The sequence below is a fragment of the Antennarius striatus genome, chromosome 3, assembly GCF_040054535.1.
Source record: "Antennarius striatus isolate MH-2024 chromosome 3, ASM4005453v1, whole genome shotgun sequence".
Taxonomy (NCBI): Eukaryota; Metazoa; Chordata; class Actinopteri; order Lophiiformes; family Antennariidae; genus Antennarius; species Antennarius striatus.
In genome coordinates, this window is record NC_090778.1 from 12,158,664 (window position 1) to 12,170,364 (window position 11,701).

An 11,701-nucleotide genomic window follows, 5' to 3' on the forward strand; every position below is an offset into this window, starting at 1 on the left:
AAATCTTAACTGGGTACTTTGTCCCCCTCATTAACATGGTAGATTCATTTTGACGTAGGCTTTAGGAACTCCTGGAAAAACAAAAAGAATTTGAATCTGAATTCAGTGCCCTGTCAGTGGCCATTCAGAGTTTGTAAGTATACTGCATTGTTCTCAGGTCTGCAGTCGTGACACATAGGGTGGGGGAGAAACTATGTTTATTAAGATATTGTGTACAAAATGCTGGAAGTATTGAGTCTAATTTTGTATTTAAATTTCTTTCTACATTCCTACTGCTTTCCTGACTGTCTTTCCACCACAGGGTAAGGGTTACAGCATTTTGCTTTTTGAAGTAGATATTTGCATAATCAGATTAGGATGTTTGATTGTCAGTGGGCTCCCCCATCAGAGGGTGCTCCAGAGGAAAGAGGGTGCTGTCCATCTCAACAATGGGGGACTCCCCTCCTCTCTCACCCTCCAACCGGCCTGCACCTGCATCCCACCCACCCTTCAGTCTGCAGGTCGGGACCGATGGCAGTCCATGTTTGGACTTGGTGAGAGTGAGAGCAAAAGCAAAGAGGGAGGGAGGATTGAGTGCATGACGGGAATGGGAGGGATAGGGGTTGAGCTGAGATATTTAAACATGCAGAGTGTGAATTGGCTTTAAGGGGATAAAGAGCTCAGGGCCTATCGGTTGGCACCCAACTCCAGAAATTCTTTTTCATGGGCGCCTCAGCTGGGAGAGTGAGGGGCTGCCTGCACTGATCTGGGCCATTGTGATAGCAGATTCAGACAGTGTGCTAGACGCTGATAAGGAAATGTGCTCTCAATAGACGATTACCCTCTTACTCGGGAGGGAATAGTCAATCAGGCAAATATATTTGGTGGAGGGAATGAGAAATGTACAGATTTGTTATTATTTTAAATGCAGAGTTTCTCAATCCTGATGGAACGTTGGGGTCAGAGTAATGTTTATTCTGTGATTGGATGATTTCTGCAAATAACGTATATCAGCAAAATGCATTTCACACTCTGACAGCATGTATGTCATATGTATCCCTACTTGGTTCCAGATGATGAATGAATAATTGAACACAAGGGTGTGAACATAACATACTTTGTACGGTTGTGATATTAAATCTCATTTTATTTTAGTTAGCCATGAAATTGCACAATTCACCATGTAATTACACAAGAGGTAAACACCTCTCACAGTGTTTTGGCAGAGATCGACTACTATACAGCTGTTTTCTGTGCGTCGGTACAATATGATTTATAGCGTATTTTTTCAGGATTACAAAGAGTCACCTGTCAGTTCCCACAGGCCTCCAGTCAGTGTGTCCAGCTGCCCTCTGCTCCATTTACACACCATTACCCACAAGCCCCTTTTACACAGCATCACCTTTTACACAGAGTTTAACAGCCAGTGTGAAAGCAGCCAAAACCATCTCAGTGTTTACTCTACGGCTTAGTTTGTTGCAGCTTTTTGTCTGGAATTGGGGCACATTTTCTACTGTCACAATAGACAAGGCATATAAATGTCAAACCTCGGTTTAAATGTAAACATGACTGATAATATTGCAACAAGAAATGAAATAAACAGCTCCTTAAATGATGAGGTAAAAAAAATTAACAGGCAAAAAATTGGAAATGAACAATATTTATATGAACGATATTTATCAAACAAATGCCAAATGTTTGCTCTTTGCAGGTTCCTCAGTGTGAGCATCTGTGTCTGTTTATATACACTGTGAGTGTGAACAGTTTTTGTCTTTCAGTATATTGGTCATACAAAATTACAAATGTGAATAATTAATTTTGGACCATGGGTGATTGCTATTATTTTACATTTTATAGACTAAGCAATTACTCAATTAAATTAATAAAAAATACAAGGATTAGTTAATAAAAAATACAGGAATCAATTTCTTGGGTGTGTTATATTTCTTGTCTCATTTTTTGCCTTTATATTTTATAGTTATGACTTTGGTGCTACTAGATACCATGTGCAGCAACAAAGTGACCGTTTCCTTTGCAAAGCTCCATCTGCACGTTGGTCAAGCGGACTTAGAGTAACCTCAGACCCTGGGGTCACAAGTTAAGCTGTCACTTTCTAGTAGACCTCTGGTCAGTGGACAGAGTGCAGAGGTCAGCTTTGTGTCTGCGTGGTCATCTCAAGACTGTGTACAAACGTTTTTGGGCTTATCGAGCATGAATAAAGAGGCAACAGCCCTGCTCTTAACTTCAGGTCAGTTCCTGTGAAATAATTTCCTTAGTGTTTCAACAGTCCGCTCCAGTTCATGTTGGAATTGTGGTTTTTGCAGTTTGCGTTCAATGTAATCAACATTCAATCTTTTATAGTAAGGAAATAATTTGGTATCTGTGCTAATGCATCTCTTAATCTCATGAAGGATTCAATTATTTTGTTGTTATGTTGTGGTTGTTATTTACTCCCGGTGCAATTTTACAAAAATTGTTTTTTTCATTTTGTCATTTCCTTTATGCATTACACTGGGGTTGATTTGAGTATATCTACTTTATTTTTATTTAAGTGGAAATAAAGTATTTTAGATTATATCAATAAATAATAAATATTTCTTTGAAATTTAGTGGTGTAAAAGTATTTTTATGAAATGATGAGTAATACATATTTTCATAAACAAATAATTTATTAAATAAATAGTTCAAATAAATAACACTGTATAGTCATAAGCAAGCAAAATAACTTACAAAACTGATATAAGAAGATAATAAACACAATCTTTGCAGAAGACAAAATATTCATAGTCTTTGGCTGTATGACATGCTTGTTTTACAAAACTTTATGAAATAGTTAAATGAAAACACATTTACGTGAAGTATCTAATCACTGAAAGAAGATTGTCTGTTTTATCAAAATTCCTCCCCCCAATCCTTAGTACCACAATTTCTAAATGAACAGAAACAAAGTGTAAAAGCAAGACAAACAGGAAAACCTCCAGAAATAAATATGTTCTGAAGTCCCATAACCTTGTTAAATGAAAAAAAAGAAGAAGAAAAAAGGTTAGATTTAGTCCTCAAGAAAGAAAAGCATGTCGATTTTCAAAAAGTGCCTTCGGCTATTTTGCAGAACTGGATGAGCCATTATCTATTCAAATGCAGTGCTGAATCTATTGCTTGGAATGAGAAATTCCTTAATCCTCTCCATTTTCCTCGTCAGCAAAAACAGCCCCTCATTGCAAAACTAAATTAGTCCCAGGGAACCGGAAATATTAACATGGAGACTTAGAGTTAATATTTTACATCCAAAGTTTTAAACATCCTTTCAAAATGCAAATTAATTTTCACCTACAAATCATATTACAGCAGTGATCAGTGTGGAGGCGGATATTCAGCCATATTTGGAATCCACAAATACAAGAATCTACAGCTTTCGCAATCAAATATTTTTGTTACACATGGTGGCAAACTGCAGAGGCAATCAGTTTTTGAACCCATCAAAAATGTAAGAAACTCCACATAAGAGGTTGTATGTTTTATAATTTGTTACTGTGGTTCTACCAGGCCTCAGAGCTGTCACAGCTGGATCCAGGTGAGGGAACTTCTGTGTCACTGGTCAGGGCCCAGGAGAGTGGAGGGGACTGCAGTTGTTCCATGTTTCCTCTGAGAAACGTGAGCAGGGAGGTAGGAGAGTGGCTGGCTGGCTGACCGCTCTGGTTCTCCAACAGCTGCACCAGGAAGTTGATATAGCGCATGGCCAGACGCAAGATCTCATTCTTGCTCAGCTTCTTCTCCGGAGGATGGGTGGGAATGAGCTTGCGGAGCTCAGCGAAAGCCGTGTTGACATTGTGCTGGCGCCACCTCTCCCTTGTGTTGGTGAACACCTTCCTGGTCATGGCGCAGAGCGGACCTGCAACAGTCAACCCAGAGAAAATTACTCTGCAACTATTTTAACAATGCTTTGATTGCAAAATGGCAATCATGCACCACTTCCAAGTTTTTTGAATGTTAAATATTTACTTTTTTGTCATACATGAGAGAGAACTGGATGTTTTTGGATTTTGAACTCTCAAGTGAACAAAACAAGATATCTGATGTCTCATTTGAGTATTTTTATTTTTATTATATACGTATTACAGATAAAGTAATTTCTCAAGCAAATAATCAAGAGATTTATCAATAATGAAAATAATTTTGTGTCTCGGCAAAAAATGTCCACAGATATTCTCTCATTCTAGACAATCATCCTCTCCTCTTACCATATTTAATGTAATATAGTACAATAAAATGTAAGCTGTTATTTGTCATAGATAATGAGTAATTATAATTGTATGTTAACACTAAATTATAGTGTATTATAAATAAATAATTAGTTACAGTATGTATGTTATCAAATGGTAATTATGGGTGTTACCTGTTATTAAATACATTTTTAATTGACTTTGTGGACAAAGGCTAAATAGAGACTGGTCTCCATAAATATACAATATCACCTCACATTATGCACTTTTTTTTAATGAATTGTTTCAATGTTATCCAGACAAAAACAGAAATCTTTAAACATATAACGGATTTCTCACCTGTATATGTGTTGAAATATCAGTTGCAGGGGCGTCCTTGTCAGGTCATCAGTTGTCCAGGACTCCGGTGTGAATGTCCATTCAGATGAGTCTTCTCATGCTTACTCAGAGATCCTTATGTGTGAGGAAGGCAAGAGTGACAGACAAGAGTATGAAAAAGAGTATAAGGGAGGGAGGGATGGGGAGCAGGGAGAGAGGGTAAGACTGCGGCATGCTCGCATCTCACATTTTATAGCAGAGTGAACCCTATTGTGTGACGTGTGCTGTCGTGGAGCCTCTGGCATTGTGTGTGGTTGGTGTTTGAACACCACCTCCTCCTGATCCTTTGCAACCAAGGCAGGTGGCCTTGTGATGAAATTGTCCACACACCTTTGCTTTCTGTGACTGTCATAGATGTTTCTGTGGATTTGAAGGGATTCTGGGTCATTTTTGGTGGCTTTCAACCACTTTTTAAGTGACCATTTGTGCTGCTTCGATGATTCATTGCTCAATTAATCCTTACAGGTTTGCTCTATGGATGACAAACTGCCATTGAAGTGAAACTGAGACGTTCATCTCTCTGATCCTTCTCTCACTGCTGTAGATACTTGCTCTTTTCTTTTCTTTGACATTACACAGGGACAACCCACCTTATCCTCCACAGTGGAAAAGACCTTGATATCACTGGGTACTCTGCTATTGAATTCAGCCTGATTTGGCTACAAAAGCTAAAAATACCATATCCAGATTGACAGTCAAACAATATGGGTTTTGTTATGACTATGGTAATCTTGTTGAGCCATTCCATGGGGCCACACATAAATTACAGAGGAAACAGGGTGAGCACAGCATCCTGACTCACCTCTCTCCAACCTCTCCTCACTCCTCTTTCTCCCCCTTCCCTGCCTCCCACTTTTAACGTCCATTCAGATAATAAAACAAGTCTAGTTTAACCAATTGTCACTGTCCTTTTTACACCCTTCAAGTGTTGTTTCAAAGATGCAGCCTTCGATAAAAGTCCTTGTGTTAAGCAAGATTTACATAATCCGATTAGGGTCCGGGATTAGCCCTGGGCCTGGAGAACAGGCCCGATGGAGGCCATTTTCTGAATCGTCCATTCATTGGCCCTCCTGCAAGTCCAAGAGGTTGCACCTGCAGGCCAGGCGCCCTTCTCTCTAGCTCCATCCAGTCTCTTCTGACTGCTGACACACTCGCTGAGGGAAATTTTCCCCAGTTGAAGAATCCACCTGAACGCTGAAGATGAAGAATATGCACAACAAGCTAAGGAACCAATTGTGGAATTTCTCCTATTAAACCAAGTCCCAGCATCTTGGTATGCCGGCATCCTGTGGGCCTCTATATGACAGAATGAGATGACTATCACTCTAGTTCCTCATACACAGCAGTGTGTGAGGAACTATGGACATTTTCTAGACATATGACTGGTGCTGCAGATTTAACATGGGCCTGAAACAGTTATATAAAGTGCACCCTCATGCATTTGCGCATCAAGACTCGCCACTTCACCTCATCGCGGATTTTGGTAGGTAGTCATGTGATAGCGTACGCACATTCTATTGGTTGATGGCATACAGAAGTGCGCTCGGTTGCGTGAGTCTCGGACTTTCATGAGGCACAAAAGTGCTTTAAACAGTTGATAAGACGTGGGATGTAATACAGATAGAAGGTGGTTTAATATCAGTATGTGGAGAGTTCATGAATGTTTAAATTACCGTATATAATAAGATAAATAGTTCATCGCTATATTACGGAATTCGTTATTCGCGTGTGGTTCTTGGAATGCATTAACCGCGAATAATGAGGGCGCACTGTAATGGCTTTAGGGAAACAAATGGCTATTTAAATAATAACGGGTTATTATTTTTATAAGTTAAATGATAAATTATGAGGGGCAGCTACTCAAGAGTTCCTTTTGTCTCCATTTTATATTATTGTATACTAAGAAGACTGAATTTCTAACTATAATTTGAATCAGAATCCAGATCAGATTTTTTGGCGAAGTTTTTTGCATACAAATAAGGAATATGATACTGGTTTAACTTTTCTCACAGAGTAATGGTGGTGTTGGTAATTTTAAGTTGTGAAAATAGGATAAAGATAACATTAACAAAAGGTAAGCACAAAGGATTCTGCTACACCGACCAGAGAAGAGGAGATTGAAGAGATTTAGTCCAGAATGCTGAGGCTCTTGGCCATGAACCATTTCTGGTCCTGGGTCAACATCAAGGGCTCGACAAGACCTGTTTTTTTTTTTCAGTCTCGTGTGGCTTCATGCCTCTTGTTCCTCCCAGAAATTAAAACAGAACAGAGCCTTTTAACAACCTGTTTTGTGACAGATCCAAACCAGACAGTTATTGCTGTGCACAGGACAGGCTGAATGATGACTGAATGACCAGCAGCTCCTGAGGCAGGCTGAACTTCCTGAGAAGTCACAGGACGGTATCACTGACATTTGTATCATCCACAAACTTCACAAGTTTCCAGTGGAGAATTTCAAAGGTAATGGTTATTTTTTTAGCCTTTTGAATTTCTAACAATTGTTTTTGTTCGTTTTGGTGAAAGATTGTTTAGCTTGGTCTTGAGAGTGTACTGTTGTTTTTTTAGGCAAAGCTTAGCAAATGGTGCATACACATCAATTGTTTGCTGGAGCGATGCTTGTTGCTATGTGGAAATTTGCATTCGTTGTTTGCATGGTAACATCTTCCACCTATTTTTAAGAAAAGGGTAACATTTGGTGTTAAGCAAATTTTCTGTTAGCTGTGTGTATGTTTTATACATAATCGTACAAGTGTACTAGGTATGATGCAAGATATATGTTTGGTTTTAATTAGTTTTTATATTTTGGTCAATTAATTTTTACTGCCCTAGTCAATCATTCAAAAAAAAAATTTTATCCATTAAATGAAAAAATACATAATCATTAATACACAATATTAAAGAAAATGCATCATTGTGCCTGAAAACATTTTTACTACTTACAGTACATTAACCACAACACTGCAGATGTAGACATCTGTGAGATGTTTGTTGACCAATTATTGAATCACAAATAGTGAATTGTTCTGACAAATTCTGGGTATAGTACATTTAATTTAAATGAGATTGTTTGTTTTTGCTTTTTAATACTGTAATAAAACAGTGAATCAGTGATTTCTTTTTTCTGTCCTGTTAAATAAATTTTTTTTAAAAATCATGGATTTAATGTCCAATTAACGGTCAAAATAAAGTTACTTTTAATCTGCCATATCTGTGCTTCCAAATTAATTTCAGAACAATTAATTAACAAGTAATTTGTCCAAAAATGTAATGGTTCAGAACATTTAGGGTGATAAAATCCAGTTAAATTCATTTTATCTGTAGCAGAAGAAAAATGGTAATACTATCTGTTTCATATAAAGGGAGGATATATTTATCACCTCTTACTTGTACGTTATTTTAAAGTGATCACTGTGTTTGCTTGATTTGGTGGAGGGAATCAATGTGATGTCACTGCTTTCACCAATGGTTACACAAAGAGGCCTTATTCTTTATTGCCTTATCTGTTTAATGCTGCAGTTAGCTTTTGTGTCAAAAACGTTACTTCTGCTGAGAATGATTTTCATCAGGGATGCATAATTTTTCCTGTAATCCCTCCTGTAATTAAAGATAGCAGCCTTTTGACCTTTATGGCAGCATCCAGAGGAGGATCGAAACCCAAAAGGTGGGTTTTGTTTTAACAGTCTCTTAATTCCCACAGTAACTCTCCTTTCCCATTCAGTCCAGGGCTTCAGTGTGGTCAGGGGTAGTTACTGTACCATTACACTGCTATTTACCTAGCCTACATATGTGAAAGGCTTTTGTCCCTGCGCCATTATAAAACAAACCATTTAGTCTGTCTCTTTGTTTGCTTCTTAGAAGGCTGAGGCCAAGGAGACAAGGGAGAGACATTAAAAAAAAACAAAAAAAACCTGGCAGCTTATTGATGGTGACTGGCCGGTACTGGCTGTAGCTGTCCAGAGGCAGAGAGACTTGGAATCAATGTCCCCGGGGGTCGTCTTTGTCTGGGGATCATTCCTGAGGGAACTGGATTCACTCTTCTGGCTCGTGAAGATAAGCACTCTCTCCACATGCTGAGAGACGATGATAAGGGGATTGCTTCACTAAATGAAAAAGAGAGAAAAATAGCCCCACCATTGGAGCTTCTAAAATGAAAGGCTTTATCGTTTTAGCTGGGAAAGACCCCCAATCCCACTTCTCCAACCAATGAATTACAATTTGTTTTTCACAGGAGGAAAATCTGTTTGTATAGGAGAAAAAATGAAACATCAGCAAAACATACACAGTTGTAATCCCCAAATTTATACTTTATATTTAAATATCTTTATTTTAAATGTTTAAAACACTTTATTCAGGAATTAGTTATTATATTTTCTAAAGTCGATATGATACGCAATCATAGCGATTATAGTGCCTAACAGGACTTACATAATTTTTAAAACAAGTGATAATCACTGTAACAGCAATTCACATAAAGTATTATCGAAGTAAATTAATATTAAAATAGCAGTATTTTATATAGAGCATACTGTACAGTTTTCATTTTGATTAGTGTTCCATCAACTACTTTACTGAATGTAACTTACTCTTGGTCATCATAAAAAGAGGTTATATAAGCTCAAGTGCATAAATCTTGTTTAAGATAAAATAAATGTCTAAAATTTAGATGCATTTACAAGCAAAAGAAACCTTATGGAGTAAAACCAGGAGCATTTAAACTTATTAGCTCATTTCATCTGAATGAACTCAAAAGCTAAACTTGACATTTTTCTTTAACAACTGATGCTAAGAAGTTACAAATTCTAAGATATGGGTAATTTGTAATTTATTCTACGCAGAATATAAACTCAATTTGGACTCAATACATAATTTAGGTTCTCCCTTCATCTTGAGCTTTAAGGCTCAGGTGAAATTTTGGTTTGTGCAAGTGTTTTCTGTGATCACTATTGTCTTTTGAATGTTAATTTTATGTCATCTATTGTCTTGTATGTGTATAACTATGCTGCTCCCTTCTTTGCAGGTCTCCCCTGTAAAAGGCATCTTGGAACTCAATGGAATTAGGTTAAAAAAAAAAAAAGGCTAAAAAGAACAAATGTACTACAGGAATTATTTTTCCTTTCAAACATAAAAACCTCAGTCTCTTTATTTCATGTTTGAGGTAGAAAAAGAGATGGATGGAGATGCACCACTATCCTTCATCTGCTGCAACAAAATCTTCAGCCTCCCTTCTCCTCTTCCTCTCTGTTTCGGTCCAACATTGGGAACTTGGCTCTAATCGTTTTAGTCGATCCAGAGCAGGTGTGACGCTGGTTGTTGCTTTGACAATGTCATTTGAGCGTGACGTCTGTAGGAGGGCTCGCACTGATGAAGTTTGGTGTCTCTCTAGAATTATTTGCTGGTTGCTGAAAGGCAGAGGTGGAATAAAACACTGAATCAGCGTGAAGTGACTGCAAAACTTTGCAAGAGGCCTACATTCACCCATCAATACCTCTCTACCTCCCTCTAATGCTCAAACCCTGCCCCTGCAGCCAGAAAATGCCCTTCAAAGATCTCTTTTTCAATAATTTTATTTAGGTGCAATACTCCATTTTGTCTGCTCAAAACTTAGGCCAGACTTTTTTTTAAATAGGATGTTGTTAAACTCTAGTGACACAACAGACGGTTGTGTGAAAAAATGTTTCTTTTCACAATTTCACAACTTGTTCCTCACAGACCTTGGATGCTGACAGCAGAACCTTTTAACTTATTTTGGATCCTACTGAATTGCAGACACACTCCACCCTTTTAGCTTCCCAACATTGTAGTCCCTTATCCATATAACAAGGGGTTTTTTTGCATGGTAACCACACCTTTTGTTGAAGGACAGACACACACAAAGAGTTTGCCTTGTGAGCAGCCATGGACATTCAAGGGCTCGACAAGACCTGTTTTTTTCAGTCTCATGTGGCTTCATGCCTCTTGTTCCTCCCAGAAATTGACTTCCAACAGAACAGAGCCTTTTAAATAGCATGTTGGATTCTTGATCATTATCAGCCATTACCATACAATTTGCCATCCCTGCTGGCGTGAATGCTGCAACCATCTACTCCTGGTCCTGCTATATAGTCCATCGTCACGTTCTTCCGGCTGATAGTTGCCCATCTCTTATGACCAGCTACCAGTGATCAGATTCTATTCACTTGGAGCCTCGTACTCTATTTTGGTCCTCAAAGTTCTATTTCTCATGATTTTTTCCCCTCCTGAAGATTAAAAACTATATTTTCTCTACTCAGAACCTAGTAAACTAGGGTTTTTTTCTAATATTCATCCATCCATTTTCTTGTAGACAAGAAAACCATAATTAACTTGTCTATGGCTGCTTTTCTGCTCTGCAGGTCACGGGTGTGCTGGGACACACACACACACACACACACACACACACACACACACACACACACACACACACACACACACACACACACACACACACACACACACACACACACACACACACACACACACACACACACACCAGCTGAATAGGGTAAGAGGCAGGGTATGATCCGGCTGCATTGAAAGTGCATTGTGGAGCCACACAAAAGACAAACAAGCACTTACTCACTACACCCACACATGCAGACAATTTAGATTGACCAATTCACCAGAAAGGATTCAAACCTGGAGCAGAGTCAGGGACGAGTTGTTCCCCTAAACATTAAATGTCTCATTTAATAATTGGCCCATTTAGGGGCAGCAGTGGCTCAGCAGTAGAGAGGGTAGTCCTATGATCCAAGATCGGCGGTTCGATTCCCGCACCCGCCCATCCACCCAGAGTGTGAGCTGACAGTGGGAGGTGTCACCTCCCCACCTCACCTCCCGAGCACTGCCGAGGCGCTCTTGAGCAAGGCACCGTCCCCCTCTAAGAGTTGCTCATCTTGGGCTCCCTAGGAAGGAGCTGCCTGCCGCTCTACCTCTCTTTGCATGCTTACAGGCCCCCTTGTGTGTGTGGGTGTGTGTGTGTGTGCGCGCGCGCGTGCGCATGTGTGTGTGTGTTTTACAGGGCACTGTAAAACACACTAATATGCATGTATGCGTTTGATTGAAGAGTGTGCTCTCTTAATTTCCCTTCAGGGATTAGACAAAATTTA

The 11,701-nt window shown here is 38.9% G+C and overlaps 1 protein-coding gene across 1 annotated transcript; it reads right to left on the reverse strand.

The window, feature by feature from the left end:
- Positions 1–3,334: 3,334 nt before the first annotated feature.
- On the reverse strand, positions 3,335–4,655 carry tal2 (T-cell acute lymphocytic leukemia 2). Its single transcript, XM_068311888.1, has 2 exons — positions 4,539–4,655; positions 3,335–3,868 (listed from the first exon to the last, which is right to left on the reverse strand). The coding sequence occupies exon 2, from the start codon at positions 3,852–3,854 to the stop codon at positions 3,516–3,518; it is 339 nt and encodes a 112-aa protein (XP_068167989.1). The 5' UTR covers positions 3,855–3,868; positions 4,539–4,655; the 3' UTR covers positions 3,335–3,515.
- Between the last annotated feature and the right edge of the window lie 7,046 nt (positions 4,656–11,701).

Excerpts from the sequence above, each read along its gene's own strand:
- tal2 (XM_068311888.1), bottom strand. The coding sequence starts at position 3,854 with ATGACCAGGAAGGTGTTCACCAACACAAGGGAGAGGTGGCGCCAGCAC.